Source organism: Myripristis murdjan, chromosome 21 (assembly GCF_902150065.1).
Source record: "Myripristis murdjan chromosome 21, fMyrMur1.1, whole genome shotgun sequence".
Lineage (NCBI taxonomy): Eukaryota > Metazoa > Chordata > Actinopteri > Holocentriformes > Holocentridae > Myripristis > Myripristis murdjan.
The window spans coordinates 9,260,827-9,283,201 of record NC_044000.1 but is presented as its reverse complement, the minus strand read 5'-3'; the positions used below and the strand labels follow the sequence as shown (position 1 = coordinate 9,283,201).

At 43.5% G+C, this 22,375-nt stretch overlaps 1 protein-coding gene across 1 annotated transcript; it reads left to right on the top strand.

Moving 5' to 3' along the window:
* Positions 1-7: 7 nt before the first annotated feature.
* mcm3ap (minichromosome maintenance complex component 3 associated protein) lies at positions 8-22,180 on the top strand. The gene is made up of 28 exons (XM_030081577.1): positions 8-1,914; positions 3,621-3,868; positions 4,058-4,139; positions 4,597-4,747; positions 5,513-5,706; positions 5,914-6,053; positions 6,223-6,420; positions 6,546-6,814; positions 7,259-7,421; positions 7,992-8,152; positions 8,520-8,749; positions 9,275-9,537; positions 11,894-11,994; positions 12,600-12,731; positions 13,337-13,450; positions 14,030-14,182; positions 14,597-14,794; positions 15,169-15,237; positions 15,334-15,468; positions 15,851-16,007; positions 16,502-16,766; positions 17,097-17,194; positions 17,579-17,969; positions 18,392-18,682; positions 19,077-19,206; positions 19,941-20,126; positions 20,709-20,847; positions 21,424-22,180. The coding sequence occupies exons 1-28, from the start codon at positions 354-356 to the stop codon at positions 21,589-21,591; spliced, it is 6,387 nt and encodes a 2,128-aa protein (XP_029937437.1). The 5' UTR covers positions 8-353; the 3' UTR covers positions 21,592-22,180.
* The last annotated feature ends 195 nt before the right edge of the window (positions 22,181-22,375 follow it).

Sequence of the window (22,375 nt, the reverse complement as noted above, 5' to 3'; positions counted from 1 at the left end):
GTAATGGAGCAAAAAGTGGACAAAACAAGCAATGCTGCTCAAGGTGGGGAAGTTTGCTTCACGGCTGCATGAAATTACTTCCAAAATGCTTTCGTGAGACACGCCGGAGACGGGACCGTGTTTGAGAGGGTGAATTCACGCTAACACTAGCTAGCTGACTATCATGCCTGCAGCGTTAGCCTCGGCAAGCGGCAGAACCACCAAGTTTTATTAGCTAGTTCTTGTCTTCATGTTCTTAGAGCTTTTTTCGTCAGCGACTAGAGAAACTGGGACTGTGTCGCCGTCATACGTAGCTAAGATAAACATTGTATCCACATAAAGACGTTACTAAGGCCGCCAGAGGCATCGACAACATGAATCCAAATAGTCTTTTCGGGAGCTCGCAGGGGGGAGCTTTCCAAGCCCCCAGCAACACTGCCAAGACTAGTTTGTTCCAGTCTTTTGGACAGCAGAGCTCCACCAGCCAGCCCCAGTCTATGGGCTTTTTTCAGTCAGCACCATTTGGACAGTCATCTACATTTAACCAGCCGTCAACCCTCGGGAATAACAACATCTTCGGACAGGCGCCTGCTTTCGGACAGGGCTCTCTGTTTGGGCAGGCATCCACACAGCCTTCCACGCAGCCTACCATGAGCCAGGCTCCAGCGTTTGGGCAGCCCTCAGTTGGACAGAGTAGCTCAGGTTTTAGTGGTGGCAGCACACCGGCTTTTGGACAGACTAGTGGATCAAGCCAGAGTTCATTATTTGGACAGGCGCCTTCGTTTGGACAGCCCTCCGCCTTTGGCCAGCCACCAGGATTTGGCCAATCAACCTCAGGATTTGGGCTGTCCGCTGGGATCTCCAAGACGGTTTCAGGCTCCACCACCACTTCAGGGCCCTCTCAGCCAATGAGCTTTGGACCGTCGCTCTTTGGACAGCCACTTTCCACCAGCGCCACGTCCAGCACGTTTGGCACAGCTCAGAGTGTGACTCAGAGCAGGGGCTTTGGATCATCTGAGTTCAGTTTTAAGCCCTCCACAGAGGCGGTGTTTAAGCCCATCTTCAGTGCGAGCCCTGAGCCAGCCAATCCACAAGCTACTTCAGGATCCAGTCAGCTATTTGGAAGTAGTGCACCCCAGACAAGCTCCAGTGCCATGGAGAGTAGCACCACCACCACCACCACCACCACCACCACTGGTTTCTCTCTCCTGTCTGGAGCTAAGACTGGGCTGCTGGGCTTCAGCTTCTCCCAGCCCGCTGCAGCTCCTTCCATCGCTGTCCAAAGCAACCCGCTAACTACTGACAACAGCAGCGGATCCACCAGCACCCTGCAGTTCACCTTCTCCCAGCCAGCTGCCCCCTCCAGCACCAATACCAAGGCTGCCACCACTCAGCCCACCACCCCGTCATCTTTCAGCTTTTCAGCCAAAGTCCTCCAGCCCCAGACAGCTCCCCTCTTTGAAGGAACCAGTTTTGGTCAGACATCAGCATTTGGTGATCCAAAAATTAAAGCACTGATGAGCACAGAGGAGAAGGGTGCTGACCAGGAGAGCACAGGAGATGTAAACATTTTTGCACGAATGAGCAAAAGCACCAAGCGTAAGGAGGACCCTGTGGCTCCGAGCGCCAGCTCAGAGAATCCTGTCAAGGAAGATGTGCGAGCTGGAGTAGATGCACCAAGACACCCTCCAAAGAGGGCCCTGCTGAGGTTTCGTGGCCCAGTGGCAGGTCTGTTTGGTAGGGCAATGAGTGGACTGATGAAGAACACAGCCAATCCAGTGAGGCGAGAAATAGTGAATGAAGGTCAGCAGCAGGCATCAGAGTGGAAGGACCCCAAGAAGGAAGACAGTCAAGGTCAGGGTGACCACCGATCTGCCACGCCACCCAGGGCACTGGTGCCCACCAGGGAGGTGCTGGAAAAAGCTGAGGAGACGGGTGAGTCGTGATATTACCATACTAATTTATGTCAAATTGAAGTATATATTGGCCTGTACTTGTAGGCAGACCTATCTCAAATCACAATGGCTGTGCTTTGCATTACGGTGGGTACCTAGTTTTCAGAAAAGCCTCTTCGCATCATTAAATGTGTATCCTGATAGGACTGGGCAATATATTGATGTTATATTTATATCACGATATAAGACTAGATATCATCTGGGATTTTGGATATTGATATGGTGATAATGATGATAAGTGTTGTCTCTTTGTGGTCTTAAAGGCTGTGTTACAGTAAAGGGATGCAGTTGTCTGAATTCATTAGACTGTCCTCACTGTTATGTTATTTTCCTCTTGACCTGCTTGGTCATTATATCCATATTACTAATGAGTGTTTATGAAAAATGCACAGTGTATATACATACATGTATCATCACAATATCAGTATTGAAGTATTTAGTCAAAAATATTGTCCATATTGCTCAGTGTTAGCTATAATTAAACATTTTTAATGTTTCAGAGCAGTTTTTCCTAGCATTGTTTGCTTGCATTTATCCACCCCTTTTATAAAGAGTTCACTTTTACTTTTACTGACTGTAAAACTCAGTGATTTGACAATGAATGATAAAGGCCACGTTTTTCTTTGCTAAGGCAAACTTCTGCAGAGATGTCAACTCGTCCTCATTTGGTGCAAGAAGCAGAGTAAATATGACTGCCTTTTCATACTCATCTTAAGTCTGTCGTATTAAAAAGTAATTACTTTACTAACTAAGAAGCAGGCTAGTCCAAATTCAAACTTTTTGCTTTCCTGTGTGTTGTCCATGTGGTACTTTCTAAAAGAGGCAGGCCTTTTTCCTTTCCTTTCTCATAAGAGATAGCACACAAATAGGTTTGTCAGCCAATATTAGTTACTACGATTTTTGTTGTTGTTGTTCCTTACGTTTTTGTCACAGGTCATGTACATCAAATGAGAATGTCTATGGATATTCTCATTTATCCAGGTCATCGTTCTCTTTGGGCAAATTGAATCGTTGGCAACTGGACTTGTATTTGTCTTAGGAAGACGTTTCGCCTCTTATCCAAGGGGCTTCATCAGTTCATGCGCATCGGTCTTTCTAGTCCGCACTAGGCTGACCAGACTAGTGCGGACTAGTATAACATAACATGTTGGCTTCTAACTTCTGGTGACCATTGGTTGTTATTTTTGACATTTAATTCATCACTAGGTGAATCAGTTGATTGAAAAAATAATTGATAGATTAATTGACAGCAATCATGATATATATAATCACGATGAGTTGTATTTTTCAAGGCAGTTGATGCAAAGGAAAAAACTCTCAAACCATAAAGTTGTTTAATGTGGGCAGCATATGTGCTTTTGATTTCTCCTTTTTCAGAATATTTCTCCAGAAGGAGTCACTATAGTGTGATGCAAAATCAAAAGTATGTATTCTGGTGCAGTGTTTCACCTAATCTGCCTGTTGAACGTGTCAGAAAATGTGCAATTTTCACTGTCACATATCTGTATGTCTTAACTGCTCTTAGACATGCGTGTTTTTGTTTTGTTTACTCTGCCTGTAATAATGTTTCCAGAAAGCACCCAGAAACATTTTGAGGGACTGTTGGTTAATTGGAAGAATAACCCAGACCATTTGAATATATTCATCACTCATTCTCATTACTCATCACCCATCATCTGTCACCAGATTCAGCAAAAGCCCCAGGTGCAGAGCCTGAAACCCCGACCCCCACCAGGCGTACCCTTCGCAAGGAAAGCTCCGACAGCCTCGGGGGCCTTTCCCCCACCGACTGTACCGCCATCCAGTGTAAGAATGTACCCCCAGCCCTCAACAAGAAGGATGTGATCGAGAAGCATTTTGGTCGTTTTGGCAAAGTCCGCAGGGTCTTCTGCCGGCCCAACAAGGACCTAGCCATAGTGCACTTCCAAGATCACGTGAGTAGAGCCAATACTTCCTGTCCAGAACCTAACCAGGTTCACCTGGGATCAGATGATGGGTGTTTGTGGAGTGTGTGCTTCAGCCTATGGTCTGTGTCATGATGCAGAGATCAGCTTTCCTGGAAAGCAGTCATTTATTTTTCACTGTTAACTCAACCTCCCACTGTGGATGGTCATCTCTTTCAGGCATCTGCTGCTAAGGCAAAGAAAAAAGGCAAAGTCCTGCGCAGACATCAACTGCTCCTGTTTTGGCACAAGAAGAAGCAAAGTAAATATGACTGCATATTCATATTAAGTCAGAAGTGATACAAAAAATTACTTAGAAGCAGGCTAGTGTGAGTTTAGTTTTACTTTGAGCTTTCTTGTGTGTTGTCCATGTTGTGCTTTCTAAAAGACGGAGGCCAGTTAGCAAACAGGCTTCTCAGCGATTGGGAATATATGTTACTATGATATATTCAAGAGCTTCTCTAATACAGAATTTCTCCATACAAACAAACAAAGTTTGTTGTTTTATTTCAAAAAGTTGGGTGAAGTGTATGAAAGTGGTATTTTCTTAAAATTACCAGCCCCTCTATGTTCCAGAAGTACGTTTTTGTTGTTGTAGCATACAAAATATCCATAGAAATTAGCTGTGCGCTTCATTTGCATTATGTGAGTTGCATCGATTGTCCTGAAGCAACCTGTTTTTTAGTGCTGCTGTTGACTGTGTCTCTGTTGTGCATCAGGTCCAGGGGAGACAGGAAGGAGACCTCCAGCAGGACAGGAGGCAGCACAGGCAGACAGTCAGGACCCTGAACCCACAGCCGCTGCCTCCCCACTCAGAAGACCTGCACTCAGAGCTCCTGCTGTCAGCAGCACGGTCACCTTCAGCCGCAGGTAACCCTTGCACCAAACACACCAAACACCATGTAATGTAAGGTTTTAGATTTGACCTAAGCTGTAATGCTCTTATATAAGCTTGCATCTCCAGACAGCTTAAAAATAATTAATCGTAACTTGGACTGGGGCCAATTATCAATAATTATCGATAGATCAATAACACCAACCTGCTGATAATCTGAGAAGAGGCAGCCTTTATCCTTCATTGTCAGCATTAACTATGCTAGCACCACTCACATGCCGAGCTAATGAAGTCAGAAATAAAACTGTAGATGACATGTGCGGGAGAGAGCAATTTAAGAATTAATTTGTACCAGAAAAACATCAACTTTACAGTTGATGTTTTTACATCTTGACAGCACTGTAAATATAGTAAAAATATTAATAATTTCGAATAATTTTGTCCCACTATCTCAATTTTTCAAAACTGCGTCTCATTCCAGCCCTAATCACAACTAAGATTTCCTCTAGGCAGAGGTACAAGACAAATGTCTTACTGCTAGTGTGTGATGCAATAAAAATATCAAGGGCCCAACCATGTCTAATCAAGATCATAAGATATCTTTAAATTCTGCCAGCATATTTTGTATGTGGTTGAACGAGAATACACCATACCTAATATTCTGGACACCATGTCCCAGTAAATTTTATTAAAAAAAAAAAAAAGAACTCTTTACTCTTGCTTTTTCCTGTTTGTTGCCACATGCTTGAATTACGGTCAAAACAGCAACATAAAGTGTCTTTCTGCTTATTTCCTGTCAGTTCCCCAGTCAAGAAGCCGTCCATGGTGAAGGCTCTCCAGTTTGAGAGTGAACCCCAACAGGAAGTCAGCACTGAGCCCCAGACTTCGGAGCGTCCTGTCCCGTCCTCCCTCCTGCACCTCATTGGTCAGGTGGCTGAGACTGCTGAGGAAAAGTACCGCCTTCTGGAGCAGAGAGACAAGATCCTGCGGCAAGGTGAAGCTGCCATTCACACTAATATTAGCTGTCATTAATATGGACTCACTGCCAAAGTTCATTATTAACCATGTGGCCAAAAAACATCTTAAAGATAACAACTCAAGGTGTGTGTGTGTGTGTGTGTGTGTGTGTGTGTGTGTGTGTGTGTGTGTGTGTGTGTGTGTGTGTGTGTGTACATCTGTGTGTGTGTGTATGTTGGCACAGGGCGGCTCAAGCGGACGGACCTGGACATGTCCAAAGTGTTTGTGGGGACGTGTCCTGACATGTGTCCAGAGAAGGAGAGGTACATGAGGGAAACACGCAAGCAGCTCAGTTGCTTCGAAGTCATCCCAAACACTGAGATGGTAAGTCACTCAGTGGAGTGGATTATATGAATCAAATTAAGTCAGTATTGAATCATGTATCTTCAAGCAAATGCATTTGTGTCCTTGTAAATAAAAGATGATTGATGAAAAAAACATATTGGGGCCACTTTCTACCATCACAACTGTCTCCACACCTGTTCCTGGCCAGGTGGATCATAAAGCTGCCATTAAGGAGTACAGCCGCTCATCAGCTGACCAGGAGGAGCCCCTGCCCCACGAGTTGCGCCCCCTCCCTGTACTCAGCATGACTATGGACTACCTGGTGACCCAGATCATGGACCAGGGCCATGACAACTACCGGGACTGGTATGACTTTGTCTGGAACAGGACCCGCGGCATCCGGAAGGTATGGCCACGCATCAGATCAGCTACTCCCGTCAAGTCAGGCCTGTAACTGTGTTGCCAACTTAAACTTGAGAATACTTTGTGTTGTGTTTTCCCATTTCAACCACTCCCCGTTCATCTCCACAGGACATCACCCAGCAGCGTCTGTGCTGCCCGCAGACGGTGTCACTGATAGAAAAGTGCACACGCTTCCACGTGCACTGCGCCCACCACCTCTGTGAGGAGCCCATGATGTCGTTTGACGCTAAGATCAACAATGAGAACATGACCAAGTGCCTGCAGAGTCTGAAAGAGATGTACCAGGACCTGGCAACGCGCCAGATCTACTGCCCCTGTGAGGCCGAGTTCCGCCAATACAACGTGCTGCTAAAGCTCAATGATGGCGACATCTTACGGTCAGTCTATGAATGAACACGCAGAATCTCAAACAGCCATCCATCTCTCCATTCCCCAGGAGGAAGTTGTTGTGTTATCACTAGCACAAAAAAATAAAACTAAGTGTATGTAGATCATTTAAAAATATACCACTTAGCGATGAATATAGCTAACGCTTAACTGTGTGGTCCGAAGCGTTTAGGAGAAGTAGGAGTTCAGTGCAAGGTCGGGGCAGAGGCTTTTGCAGAAATGTCAAGTCATGCTTTCCAGTCATGAAATGAATTTATTGAAATGTGTTCAGATGTATTTTGAAAATGACTTTCTGCAAGGATCATGAACACTGCATATTCAGCAGGGACATTTAAGTTGAGTGTGCGGATGTTTTTGTTTGGAGTGTTTGACATGTTCAGCTTCAGTTCATCTGTCAAAGAAATATTCTGTCCTCACACCTCATTTTCTTACAGTGAGGTACAGCAATTTCGTGACGAAGTGCGCAACTCCGCAGAGGTGAAGTTTGCAGTTCAGGCATTTGCTGCGCTCAACAGCAACAACTTTGTGCGCTTCTTCAAGCTCGTGAAAGAGGCCTCCTACCTTGCCAGCTGCCTCCTTCACAGATACTTTAACCAGGTCAGATACTGATTTCCTTCCTTCACTAAAAAATCTGAAAAAATGTTCAACTTGTCTAAAGCTTTCTTAGTTTTTCTGGGGCACTTGTACAGTGTTTTCTACAATGTACAGAATATTAAGGAAGTAAATGCTATTATTTCTTATTGATTTACCACATTAAAGCCATACCAATCAAACATGAAATATAGATATGGATATAGATATATTGATTTTTTTTTCAAGGTTTGAGCCAACTAAAATGTGGATTGTACATAAAGGGGCAATGTCAGGAGGATATCTTTGATTTTTTTAAATTAATTTTTCAATGTATATAAACTGCAGATTCAGATATCCTGGAAATGCATGTGACTGAGACATGATTACACAGACCTACAGTTGGTCCATGTGTACAGATGTGGAAATGCATGAGTCTGCATGTGTAAAGAAAGAAAAATGGTGTGATACTCTTCTAAGTGTGTATTACTAGCTAAATGTAACATGAATCACTACTGGTTAAGTGAGGACCACCTGCTGTGTTTATACATGCTTGTGTGTGTGTGTGTGTGTGTGTGTGTGTTTGTGTGTGTGCAGGTCAGAGCCAAGGCTTTGAGGACTCTGAACATCGCCTATACAGTGAGCTCACATCGATCCACCACATTTCCTCTGGAAGACATGGTGCGGATGCTCATGTTCCGCAATGCCACCGAGGCAGCTGACTACATCCAGCAGTATGGCCTCAATGTCAATGATGGGCAAGTATTCACCAGTATTCCAGTATATTATATATTAGGTATTGTATTATTTTATACCAGTATGTTATAAGTTAAACTTGTACATTTTTATGCAGAGGTAGTGCTTTCAGACTCCTTTTTGTCTCTTTGAGTTACGGGGGCTTGTAATTGATGCAAACTATAAATTCACCCCAGTCAAGAGATTAGATTCCAATGGATGCAGATTTTTGCCACAAAAAAACTGCAGCCCAGAAACTGACTTTTGAATGCCCGAAATCTTCACATCTGGGCCGTCACTGGTACTGATCAGCAGTCCCTCACGGATATTATGTCGTCATTTTGAGACACTAGAAATCTCACATATGATCAATTTAAACTCGGTTCCCAGCATGGTGGAGCTGAGCCGGACAGCCTATCAGGAGCCAGAGCTGTCTCTCTCCCAGAAGAGGTCAGACGCCATCCTGGGGAAGAAGGTGGTGTTGATTGGAGAGGTGGTGAATGGCGGATCTCTACCCAGCCCTCCGCATCACACCCCCGTCTGCAGCTTTGACTCCCAAAGCAAGTACAGCGGAGAAGTCCCACTGTCTGAGCCAGCATCGAGCAGCTTTAAAGGGCCAGGTACGGGCTCTGACACTGACAGGTTTCTTCTTTGATGCACATAGGCTTCATTAACAGTGTTAGCATATTTAGCGAATCATTTCTCTTATAAATACAGTGTTTCAGTCATCATACAAGTGTGACCACAAAGTAGTACTGCCAACTCACATACTATGACATTTCTTTTGGTGAGGAATACATTTCATTCCTATAGTGATGGAGTATACATCATATTCAAATGCATCCAAAATGTTCAAATCCAATCAGTCAAGTTTTTGTTTTACTGTAAGTTTGCAGATTTATAATAAAAGTAAATCCAAACAGCAACTGCAGAAGCTTGAGTTTTCAGCTTTATCATAAGTATTAATATTATATCATATTTAAATATGGTTTGAAACTGTTAACAAATATGAAACAAATCTGCTGTGTCCCTTTTTAAAAAAAAATAAAAAATAAAAAATAAAAAAATAATATATATATATATATATATATAATTTCTCCCCTGCTCTCTTCTGCTCTATGAACCTACTTTTCTTTATATTTCAGCTTATGCACCAAAAATGGAGGTCAAGGTTGAGCCCATGGTTGAGTCTCGGCCACAGATCAAGCCAGCCAAGCTCCTGGCAGAGCCCAGGTTGTTCGGGGAGCCTCAGGCAAGCCCCGAGCCTGCCAGACCAGCGGTTGCAGATGAGACAGGAGAGCCCAGTGAATCCTCCAGCAGCTTGACTGTCCCAGCAGAAACAGTGCCGCTGTTTGAGCCTATCATCAAGCCCCCATCACCCCCACCCAAACCTGTGTACAGTGATGAGGTGAGGCACAGCTCTTTAATTACATATTTGAACTCTGACTGGATGTCTTACTTTTGTTAAGAGAAAAATGTTTCCCCATTGAATTGATATCCTTTGTCCTATATGTTTAATTATTTTTCTACCCCATTTTTTATATCAGTACTCTGTTGCCACTGAAGTCTTGTCAGGGCACTGAGGGATTGATCTACAAATCTATGCTCATTCTACTGTACTCTGAGCCAGTGTGCATAAGAGCATCAGCTAAATGCTTGAAATGTACAGTACAGGCCAAAAGTTTGGACACACCTTCTCATTCAATGCGTTTTCTTTATTTTCATGACTATTTACATTGTAGATTCTCACTGAAGGAATCAAAACTATGAATGAACACATGTGGAGTTATGTACTTAACAAAAAAAGGTGAAATAACTGAAAACATGTTTTATATTCTAGTTTCTTCAAAATAGTCACCCTTTGCTCTGATTACTGCTTTGCACACTCTTGGCATTCTCTCGATGAGCTTCAAGAGGTAGTCACCTGAAATGGTTTTCCAACAGTCTTGAAGGAGTTCCCAGAGGTGTTTAGCACTTGTTGGCCCCTTTGCCTTCACTCTGCGGTCCAGCTCACCCCAAACCATCTCGACTGGGTTCAGGTCCGGTGACTGTGGAGGCCAGGTCATCTGCCGCAGCACTCCATCACTCTCCTTCTTGGTCAAATAGCCCTTACACAGCCTGGAGGTGTGTTTGGGGTCATTGTCCTGTTGAAAAATAAATGATCGTCCAACTAAACGCAAACCGGATGGGATGGCATGTCGCTGCAGGATGCTGTGGAAGTCATGCTGGTTCAGTGTGCCTTCAATTTTGAATAAATCCCCAACAGTGTCATCAGCAAAACACCCCCACACCATCACACCTCCTCCTCCATGCTTCACAGTGGGAACCAGGCATGTGGAATCCATCCGTTCACCTTTTCTGCGTCTCACAAAGACACGGCGGTTGGAACCAAAGATCTCAAATTTGGACTCATCAGACCAAAGCACAGATTTCCACTGGTCTAATGTCCATTCCTTGTGTTTCTTGGCCCAAACAAATCTCTTCTGTTTGTTGCCTCTCCTTAGCAGTGGTTTCCTAGCAGCTATTTGACCATGAAGGCCTGATTCGCGCAGTCTCCTCTTAACAGTTGTTCTAGAGATGGGTCTGCTGCTAGAACTCTGTGTGGCATTTATCTGGTCTCTGATCTGAGCTGCTGTTAAATTGCGATTTCTGAGGCTGGTGACTCGGATGAACTTGTCCTCAGAAGCAGAGGTGACTCTTGGTCTTCCTTTCCTGGGTCGGTCCTCATGTGTGCCAGTTTCGCTGTAGCGCTTGATGGTTTTTGCGACTCCACTTGGGGACACATTTAAAGTTTTTGCAATTTTCCGGACTGACTGACCTTCATTTCTTAAAGTAATGATGGCCACTCGTTTTTCTTTACTTAGCTGATTGGTTCTTGCCATAATATGAATTTTAACAGTTGTCCAAAAGGGCTGTTGGCTGTGTAGTCACCTGACTTCTGCACAACACAACTGATGGTCCCAACCCCATTGATAAAGCAAGAAATTCCACTAATTAACCCTGATAAGGCACACCTGTGAAGTGAAAACCATTTCAGGTGACTACCTCTTGAAGCTCATGGAGAGAATGCCAAGAGTGTGCAAAGCAGTAATCAGAGCAAAAGGTGGCTATTTTGAAGAAACTAGAATATAAAACATGTTTTCAGTTATTTCACCTTTTTTTGTTAAGTACATAACTCCACATGTGTTCATTCATAGTTTTGATTCCTTCAGTGAGAATCTACAATGTAAATAGTCATGAAAATAAAGAAAATGCATTGAATGAGAAGGTGTGTCCAAACTTTTGGCCTGTACTGTAAATCCCACTCACTTTTTAAAATGATTAGTTTTGACCCCACCCCCCAAACCCTACACAGACACCCACATTTTATTATCCTTTACTGTGATGAAAAAGGGGGCATCGGTGTTAAAAATCAAATCTGTCTGCTTGTTGAGTGACATGCTGCTTGTTTTGAGATAAATAGATAAATGAAATTCTGGGGCAGGACGCCCCGAACCCTAGATTGTCCCAGTCACACTTCCAAAGCTTCCTAGGGCTTAAACTATAATTAAAATGTGATATTTCTGCCCAGTCAAACTACAAATCGATATGTTTATAAATTTTGAGAAAGCAATTAAAATATAATCATCAAAATGCAGAAACATAAACGTTGTGATTCGTCCTGTCTCTTATTGTTCCTTTTTAAGGCATCAGGACAATTGCCTGTGCCTTTGTTTTCATTCATTGCACAGTAGTGAGTGTGTTGTATGTGTTCTCTCCTGCAGGATATTCTAGCTGAGCTGGACAGTGTGGTGGCTGATGTGGTTGCAGCGGCAGTGAGCGAGGTAGCCAGTGACGGAGCAAACTACGCTGCGATAGCTCTCGCGTAAGTTGGAATAACATGGTCCCTCTCGACAGGAGATGTGTTGAGGTGGGGCTTGGCCTCTACGTGGCAGAGAGTGTCTTTGTCGAGTGTGTGTGTTGTAATGGCCATTAGTCAGTTTGATGCTTACAAGTTAGTTTTGAAACTAACAACTTATAGAGGGCTCAAGTTCACCGTTTTTTGGCAAAATCCAAGCATGATCATAAATCATCAGTAGGGTAAATCAGGCTGGATTGGTTATAACTCTTTGATATTTGGTGTCAGTACATATAACCAATGTTTTTAACACTATATTAGTTTGGGAGATACATATAACTAATTTCTTAATTAACACAAGTGGAATCTGTGTCTTTTTTTTTTTTTAATCCTGTTTAAACAAAGAATGAATCAAGGTCAACAGAAGTGACATCTTTGTGTCCTGGCAGAAAGACAAATTGTGGGATCTAGTCACAGGAAGTCCATAAAGCTGCAGATCAGAAAAGTGGAGGAGGGGAACAGGAAGGATTTTACACTGCACTCCACTTGCAGCAGTAGAAAAATGGTCCACAGATGGTTCTGTATTTTTAAGATGACTAACACTCATGGTCTGGTGGTTTGTGGTTGTGCAGGGAAAGCAGTGTGCAGGTGGAGTCGGTGGTGAACGAGGTGATGACTCAGATGCTGCAGGAGATTTCCTGCGCTGAGGTCAAGCTGGAACAGGAGCGTGTTGCTGAGGAGAAACGCAAACTTGAGGAAGCCAGGTTGGACTTCTGGCATTTCATCTCCATCCCAGCTCTAGCCTGATGATCATGTCACAGTGTGTCTCATCACTGCCTTCTGCCTGAATATGTTGGAAAAAGCAAAATATTTTGCATCATCTTCCACCCTGTTCCAAAACAGTCCTGTGAAGCACATTTCTGGTTTAAATATATTTTGTTCAGGTTTGATAAGTTTGTTTTGGTTAGTCAGTATGGTCTCTTTATCCACATTGGATTGTGACTCTGTCCAAGGTGCTACATTTAAATTTGTAAAAAGGTATATCGCAGTTCTAGCTTCAACTTTTAACCAAGAAATAATGTGACTGTATTGAACCATTTCATCAGATTTCTCTTTTCATAGAACATCAGCTGTAGTTTAAAATCATCAAGATGCTGATGTCAGACACTCCAAAAAGTTGCAGTGAAGTAATTTTATTGCCAGATTCTTTAGGACCAATGATTGTGGTCAGTTATTGTGATATCGCAGTATCTTCCAAAATAATCAGCATAATCAGCCTTATTAATTTAGCCATATTTAGCCATTCTCTCTCTCTCTCTCTCTCTCTCACTCACACACTCTGACTATCCCTTGACTGTGTGTATGGCAGGAGGAGGCAGGAGCGCGAGGCCTTCCTGAACCAGTTCAGCCTCTCTCTATGCACAGAGATCATCCAGGAAGTGCTGGACGAGAGCATCCAGGAGACTGCCTCCTCTGAGATCACGTAAGACACCCAAACTCAACCACCTCGGCTAAAAACAGCCCTGCAGTCTGTTGTTTTTACCATCTGTTATTACACAGTGGCAATACAAACACTCATAGCAGCACTGACATCAATAATGATAATAACAATTATACAACTTTTTGCAAAGCACTTTTCAAAATTTGAGGAATAAAGTAACTAATCAGACTAAAATACTAGGAAGGTGTATATCTAAATGAGCCATCCAGTGTCGATGTATAGCATGAAACGGGATGGGACAGGAGTTATTCTTCCAGGTCTGGGATGGGACAGGAATTTTTTTGTGGGAGTGGGGTGGGACAGGAGTGAAAATCTCTCTCGTCACCCTCATCTTTCTACAAAGATTTTCAGTGTCACGCAAACCTGTTTGTAACTTTTTTGAGACACCATCACAGGAGGTTTTGTTGGAATGAGTTCAGATGAGAGGTGAAAAAACTGCTGGTTGCAGTGCTGGTTATGTGTTAGAATGGCAAGCTAGTTATGCTTTAGCATTTTATTTTAAGAAATAAAAATGGCATTTCTACCTTTTATGTTTTTCACATTTTTTTGCCTAACATGCAGGGAGGCAGTGAATGAGAAAGCGGAGCGCGTGGCTCGATGCACAGAGCAGGTCTGCACCAGTCTTGTTACAGACACTGTGGACGGTGAGATCGCCCTGTTGGTTGATGAAATCCTTGAGGTGGAGCTGCAGCGCATCCACAACTACATCAAAAGGTAGGCACATGTGGGAGATTGTGTGGAAATATAACATTAGATAACGAATAAAATATTTTTTTATCAGTGAACAGCTTCACAGAACTCACTTGATTGAAATGTTTCCCGATACTTTTATTTTTGGGTTGCTTATTCTACATAAACCTTGCATTACTTTTTGGTAATGAACAGTTAATCTCCCTTTCCAGGAAAGTTAAAACAGATTTAATGAACTTAGTTGCAGTTACCATTTGACCAATTCTCATATTAAAGTTTATATATTGAAAGTGAAGATGTTGTGTGACGATACTTTTTGTTAATATTCACCAAGTTTACCTTTTTTGGGCCAAAAATGTGTGCTTCCCCAAATTAGATTCTGTTTGGGTTAGACAATTTCTTTATTCCTTTCTTTGCCTGTTGTCATCTTGCCCTCAGGTGGCGTGATGTGGTGGCTGTGCGTCGGCAGCTGAAGAGACAGATGAGAGGATTCCCTGCAGCTCCCTGCTGTGTGGACCCTCGCTTCAAGCTGAAAGCCCTGGCACCCAGTGCCCCCTCACAGCCCTCCATGACAGACCTGGCCCGCGGCCTCGTCAACCTGGGCAACTCTGGCACCCTGTCCCTCTCCAGCACCCGGTATCTCTTCCACCTCTAGTCTGCTTATGAACAAGATGCCAAAACCAGCTGCTTCTGTCCCACTGACCATTACTGATAATACTAATGTTGCTGTCTGAGCACCATTTGAAAATTGATTTACATGCCAGCTCATGAATGAACTGATGTGTTTTCCATCGTATCATATGATACACTCTACAGTGATATAAGGTTTGGTCAAATATTTGAAGCATATTGTCTTTAGTTTAAATTATCATTTCTTGCAGTGGTTAATGTTAAATGACTCAAATATTGGATAAGAGGTTGTCTGTTCATTATATATTTTTTTGCATGACAGTCCAATACTTTTATTTGAATGTTTCATGTTGTAACACTTCTTTTTCTCGCTTGTTCAGGTTGCTGAAAATGAGAAGAGAAGCAATCCACCAGATTAGAGTCCACTATTACTATCAGAAACTTTTGGAGTAAGTAGCCCTTTGACCACTGTCTATATCATGTCAGTGTTACATCTGGCCAGGCAGCATTTGAACCCACTTTTGTTTTGTTTTTTGTTTATGTAGGGAGTCTGTGTGGGCGCCATTAGACCTACCAGCATTGGTGGCAGAAAATATCCCCAATCCACCTGACAGAATCTTCTGGAAAGCTGCCCTTCTCTTACCGAGCGACCACGAGAGTGTAGCAAGCCTGGCAGACAAGTAAGCAGCTTCATTTCAGGATGACAGAAGTTAATAGGTCTTATTACCTTAAACAGAGTGTTCCTGCTATCTATACATTGTGATCTAAACTATCTGCTTTTTTTCTAACATTTGTGCCGATGTAATGGTAGGAGTCAGTAGCTGTCAACCCAGAGTTGTCTTCATAATAAATCAGATCAGAGATCAGAAATGCATGTGTAGAAGTGCATATACAGCAAAAAGAGGAAATTTCACATAACTGTTCTGTGGTTTTGCCTGCTGGCTTGGCTGTACTACCCTCAAGTTCAAAATAGTGAAAGGAATGCAAATGAAGTAACACCCAGCCTTCATTGGACTTCTGTAACAGTAGCTGAGGGTGTGCTGTGCTGTCTGCTGTCTTTAGGGTCCTGTCAGACTGGCTGGAGGTGAAGCTTGGTGGTGACAGCAGTGGGTCAGAGGTCATGGAGGAGCAGCCAGATGGCACACTGCAGACCCTCTGTGTTGCTAACACACTTCAGGAGAACGGACAGCGCACTCACAAAGTCCACATCAGCATCAAGGTTGGACTAACTGCATTGTAGTCTCCAGAACAGATAAGACATGGAAGATGTTTGAGAAATACAAAATGTATTTGATAGTTAAAAACTAGAACATCCAGGGCTGATCTTGCTCTCCACAATATTATTTCTGAAAAATGTCAGTCATACAGTGAGTGCTATACCAGTTTCTAGGCCTTCCCCTCTAGCAGAAGTCTGGTAGTTATAGTGTTAACCAATGTGTGGCACTGAGCAGAACCTTATGATGTAGGTATGGCATTCATTTGGCCATTTTTCAGAAATGTCTGATTATAGATGAAACTTTTGCTTGTGTGATCTCATACCATACCAGCGGCATTAGGTCAATTTTACTATTCATACATGCTGTGCACTTCTACATGATGTGCTTCACATCTAAAAATTGGTGAATTGGATCAGTCCAGGAATCCCAGAACTCTTGGTTTCTCCCTCATGGCACTGAATAACTTGGCAATTTCTTCCCTGGCGGTGCCTCTCAGGTGTCCCACGGCCCACTGACCGAAGACACCTTGTCCAAAGTGGAGGAGCGGTGTGAGCTCCAGGGGACAGGAGCCCTGATCATGTTGCTTCCTGCGCTTCCCGTCCCTGAGCCTGGGCACGAGGAGCAGGACGTGCCTCTTCTCTCTGCCTTGCTCCAGCTTAAGCAACTCCAGCAGGCCAGTGCCTGGCACTGCCCACTACCCCTGGTCATTCTGGTACCAGGACCTGATGGCGGCAGCTGTGATTCACAGAAACTTGAAGAAGGTACAGTGAGAGGGGAGGACACTGGCTCACTTTTCAGCAAAAAATAGTCCTGATACAGAATTTATTTTTAATGGTTTACCAAGACTGGTATGCTCACCTGCTGGTAGACAGAATGAATAATAACCCAAATAACAAGTTTCCTGATTGTATACTTTAAGTCCATTATATACTGCTAGTAATAGTACTTGGTATAAACCTTACATCCTTTATTCAAACAGTTATTCAAATACAGCATGGAAAGTATGCATGGATGTCCAGCAGAAAGAAAGAAAAATCCTTTGTGGACAGATCCTGATTTTTTTTTTCCTCTCTTGCTCTCCTGTTCTAAAGCCTTGATGTTACAGAAGCTGGTTGATGATGGTTTAATATCACAATACATGTTCTTCTACGTACCAGAGACCACCAGTGACCTGCAGGGCTCTGAACAGGTATGGTCACCACACTTATCACCTCTTGCCTATTTTATTTTTCCTTTTTGTATTATTTGTGTTGATAATGGTGAGCCCAATCATTTGGATCAATTCATTATGAATTTAACATATATACCACTTGATGCACACTTATTTGCCAAAGTGCCTTTCATTACTATGAGTGCATACATTTTTTGCATAGATGGGCCCAGTGGGAAACCAGCACCTAACTTTATCAGTTTTAGTGCCATGCTATCCCCACTGAGTTACACGGGGTCAGAGTATTTTAAGGCAGTACAATATAGATTGTCAGAGAGAGAGATTTCAAACATTCTGTAAAGTTTGTATGCCCTATTAACCTTGGCCCACTTCTTTTCCTCCTCTTCTGCTGTGTGTCTCCAGCTGGTGCAGGCCATGCGTTGGCTGCTGGCTCGTGCCCCACCACACATCTCGCTTTCCTGCCAGACCCTTGTGCAACTCGTAGAGGCTGGCTTGAGCCGCGAGTTCAGCACCAGGCTCTGTGCCCACCGCCAGGAGCGGGCCGCTGCAGGTCTTCCTTCCCAAGACCCTACACCTGTCGTCCGGCTGTATAACGCTGTGCTGGCCCATCTTGCTGATGTCGTGACCTCACCTGACCTCTCCAAGCTCTCCTGGCCACCGGAGGAGTTCTGCCTACCTGATGTCCCCGACTCTCTACCCTACTTGGGTTGGAACTCTGCCCAGCACCTGGCCTGGCTGCACAAAGCCATCCTCAGCCTGCAGCTCCCAGAGTTCAAGCTGCCAGCCACCACCAGTCAGTGACATTATTTTGTATGCAGAAAGGAAAGTTAATTATTATTCTGTGATCGCTTTTTTAAATTCATTGTTTGGATTCTTACCTGAATAGTGGTGTTTGCTGGTCAAGTGTTATACATCCACCAAGTTTGCTCAAAATCCCGAGTGGGGCATCTCCATTGAACAGTGCGCTTGTTTCTTTACTTTTGGTTTCTACATGTGATCTGCCAATTTGATTGTTTAACATGCATGAGCTGTATCTTGGTACATGTGGGTAAACAAAGAAAACAACAACTTCTTGTTGGTTGATTTGAGTCGTATTATTCAGCCTTAGATTCTTGTGACAAAACCCAAAAGGAAAAGGGTTTAAACAAGAGACCATTCATTCTTTTATACTTTTCTTTCCCTTTCTGCTCCCTTGTATGTCATTCCTGCTTCCAGCCTCGTGGTCAGAGCTCTGCTCCTCCATCTCTCACTACGCTGCTCAGATCCCAGTGTCGCATCTCAGTCAGCCTCTCCTGATGTCACGGCTGGAGAACCTGCTGGAAAGGTTCAGGCTGCTGAACCAACATGGCCAAAGCCGCAGAGCTGCTAGAACCTTGTTCAACTGGGACGATGATGACAAGAATGAGGGCCCGGCCTTCTATCAGATCCCCTGGGATGACATACTGGTACTCTGCATAGACCATAAGCTGAAAGACTGGCAGGTCCCTGGACCGCCTGTCTGTGAAGGTGAGGACATTCTGGGGAAGATTGTTATACTGTGGCTTGGTTTAGATAAAGAAGCAGTTCACATTTCCACTTGTATCTCCTTCTGATGTATGGCTTGTTTTATCAGCCACCAAATTTCCAATGGAAGAAATTTCCTAAGTTGATTTTCATCTCTGTGTGCCCATTCAAAACAGGAAAAACTGACTCATGTCCCATTGTCAGCCTGCATGGCTCTTTTTACCTCATAATTAACTGTTAACTGTGACTGATTTCGAATTCAAAAGGCATCTCAGCACTGGAAATGCTAATCTTAGTGTTGTAAATTGTGTGTAACCTGCTAGTGGAAGTTGTCTCATCTTCCCCAAGTACATTCCTGATGACAAAATTAAGCCTTGATGTCTCCTGTTGGTTCCAGATGCTGTGACGGAGGACAAAGACATCCTCGTTTTCTTCCTCCCAGAGTCCCTGAAGAACTTCCAGCCACCTGAGGCGTGGACTCAGGCTGTCAGGCAAACACACAGGGAAAAGCAGCAGGAGAAAGAGGGGTAAGAGGGTGCAAATGGTCCCAACACAACATAATAAGTCATCTTGCCTCTTATGGTAACCTTACTTACCCACACCATGTCTGCTAGCATCACCTTGTTAGCCACAACCCAGTTCATGGCTATACACCACAAAATATCTTGAACATCACTGAAAAGCCAGTGTCAGATGAACAGGGGTTTATTGCATACTGTAGCCTTAAAACAACTCTTACTTCCTCTTCTTGTTTTTCATCATTAGTGAATATTTGGGACACCGTCAAGTCACCAGATGTCCTGCAATTGCTCTTTTTCCATCCACCACTTCCTATTCATTGTTTTTGGCAGCCAGAATCCAGTGGTAGCACAGACATTGGTGCCTCCCAAGGAAAGTAGGCTGGTTTCCAAGGTAGACATTTGCATATGATTGGGAAACCTTTAGGTATGTTTTAGAAACTGGTCTACTTTATGTGGGAGATGCTAATGCCCATGCCATGACTAGATTCTGGCTCCACCGCTGCAACAGACCACCATTTCTTCTCCACATTCTAAAAACAACTACCACGTGAACCATGAGACTCCAGTGCTGCCATTTGGGACAGGGCCAATGAATTTCTGGGGCACGCTTAAGGAAAAAGTGTTAATAAGGGGTTTCAAGATAAGGATCAAGATAAGGATCATCGTGACCGTTTAATTTCAAAGTTACATTTCTCCTTTGCTGTCTCCCTTTCCTCTCACCCTCTCTCCTCCATCCCCAGTGCAAATGCAAGCAGTTGTGGCCCCTCCACCAGTCTGTCCCTCAGACAGAGGTTGTTGCCGAGCTTGGTGGAACCTCGTGAGGCTCCAGCAGCCCCTCTGGATATAACACACACTCCCACACCGCAGCAGCTACTAGCCCACCAGCTCCTCCAGAGCTTAGAGGAGGAGAGGGCTCAAAGTCAAAGGTACAGCAACAACCCTTTTATTATCTCTAGACATTTATTTAGTTAATAGAGTGCTGAGTTAGGCTCCAGCAGCCCCTGCAACTCCTATGAGGATCGACTTGGGGACCACTGCAGGTGAACTCAGCACCCCACAAACTATCCCCTGTGGTGATGCTATTTCCTCTTTAGCTCTTAACAGGACTTATATGGCACTTATATCGGGCCCAAAGTATGGTTCAGGAACTTCCCCATGTCCTATTGACTTTACACTTATCAATTTAAATTGACTCAGTGGCCGAGGAACCCTCCCTATAGCTACTGCGGTTCTTCATTTATGGGACTGACAATTTGGCCGGCTGGTGGTACAGGAGGAGAAATCCTGGATGAAACCCCTAACCAAAATTAGAGTTTCATCATCCAAATAACAAGGATGCTGTCACCAAATGTCATGGAGATCCACCAAATAGATTTTGAGATATACCTCTGTGGACTGTCCGACAGACTGACCAACCCAGTGACACCCCGGCTTTCCAGCAGAGCCAAAAGGTTACCTGAGTTCCAAATACAGTCCTGTCTCACACACACCTCTGCACCTCTCTACAGGAGTATGAAGCAGTTTCAGCGCTGGCTGGATGATGACCCTTTGGATCATTTCTCCATGCCGCTCTTCATGCCATCTTCCACCCTGCTGTCCATGCCCACAACCATCACTACCAAGAGTCGAGGTCCCCCTGTCACCCAGGTATGGCATCAGTGATCCAGGGAATTGTAGGGTATTCAAATAGGGTCCCTGTTGAAAAAGCAAATATGGGTAAAGTGAACTGAGAAGGAGCCAGATTTTGCCAAAGCTAATTAACTGTAATGTTATGATAGTTTGCATTGCATATTAATGATATTAAATTAAAGATGAGACTCTTGAAGTTAACTCTACAGCTATTCTTCAGTTTACTCTCCACCATATGCTTCCACGATGTTCATTTTAGTTGCTTGCACATGTATGTTAGTTTAAAGCTCTTGTCAGTGCCCTTGACAGAGGCACTGGCTTAGAACAGGAGTTGGTCCCCGGGTGCTGCCCACTGTTTCTGAGAGTCAGGATGGGTCAAGTGCAGAAGACGAATTTCTCCATGGAGATCAATAAAAAATTTAAATAAAAAGTAAAATAAATTACATTTGCATAGATTGGGTTTTTTTCCTAGATAATTCAAAGTTCAGATCCAGCACCACAGCCAAGCCCAATACCAATTGAGCGGTGTTTTTCTTTACTTAAATTGTGGCACTTACACATTTTTAATGCACTGTACAACTTTTCACTTTGCAGGAAGTAGAGCCTGATGAGCCACTGGAGAAAGCAGATGGGCTCAAGACCAGGCCGATGTCCATGGCCCAGCGGCTGAAGGATCTTGAGCGACAGATTTTAGCTAGTCAAGAGGAGGAACTGGCCTGCAGACTCAAGCTGAGTGGCCTGCTTAGCATCGTAGATGACTGATACACATACATAATTAAATATAAACTCTAACAAGTGTCTTAACAGCTATGCAAATATTTGCAAACTGGTATAAACAATGCCTCCTGCCCACATTGAGAGAGAGAGAGATGGCTCATGTTACTTGAGGTTTTTGTTAAATTAATGGTAGAAGTGGGCTCACTGGTTGTAATAATATGTTTTTATTGTTTTATGGCTTTGTGTTCACAACAGAAATGAAATGGCAAGGCTTTTCCCTCATGTTTTACTTTTGTACAGTTTGTAATGCCTTTATAGATTTTGTAAATGTTTTGCTTGTGCATGTGTGATTTTTTTTTTTTGTTGTTGTTGTTGTTGGGTTTTGTTTCAAGGAAAAACTGAGTAGAATTTTGGATGTGAAGTTACACATCAATTAAGGAGATGTAGGTGTTTTTAAAATCAAGCAGTTTCTAATCCTGTGTGTGTCTGTAATTCATGTTTCCTAACTTGGGTTATATTTGTCAGATGAGTCATAAATCAAAGAATGCCTCAAGTTTTGTTTGCACCTGTTTCTGTTGTTATGTTTTTGTCTGATAGCCAAACATTGATTAAAAGTGGTATTTTTTCACACAAATCTGTTTATTTTATTTTTTATTATTACAGTACATGATGCTGGTTGCCATTCAGTGGTAAATCAATCAGCTGTTGTCGCTTATATGAGTGCTGATAATGGCAGTGTGACCACATGTGTGTTATTTACAGTAGGAACACGCTGATTGGCGGGTCGCTTAATGGTCCCTCCCATTTCCCCGCCCAACTAACTTGTAAT

What these genes read in the sequence shown, in the direction of transcription:
- mcm3ap (XM_030081577.1), top strand. Translation starts at nt 354, where the DNA reads ATGAATCCAAATAGTCTTTTCGGGAGCTCGCAGGGGGGAGCTTTCCAA. An exon ending in GAGCAGCTTTAAAGGGCCAG is followed by an intron (nt 8,750 to 9,274) that starts GTACGGGCTCTG and finishes TTTATATTTCAG; the next exon opens with CTTATGCACCAAAAATGGAG. An exon ending in AAGTCCACATCAGCATCAAG is followed by an intron (nt 16,008 to 16,501) that starts GTTGGACTAACT and finishes GGTGCCTCTCAG; the next exon opens with GTGTCCCACGGCCCACTGAC.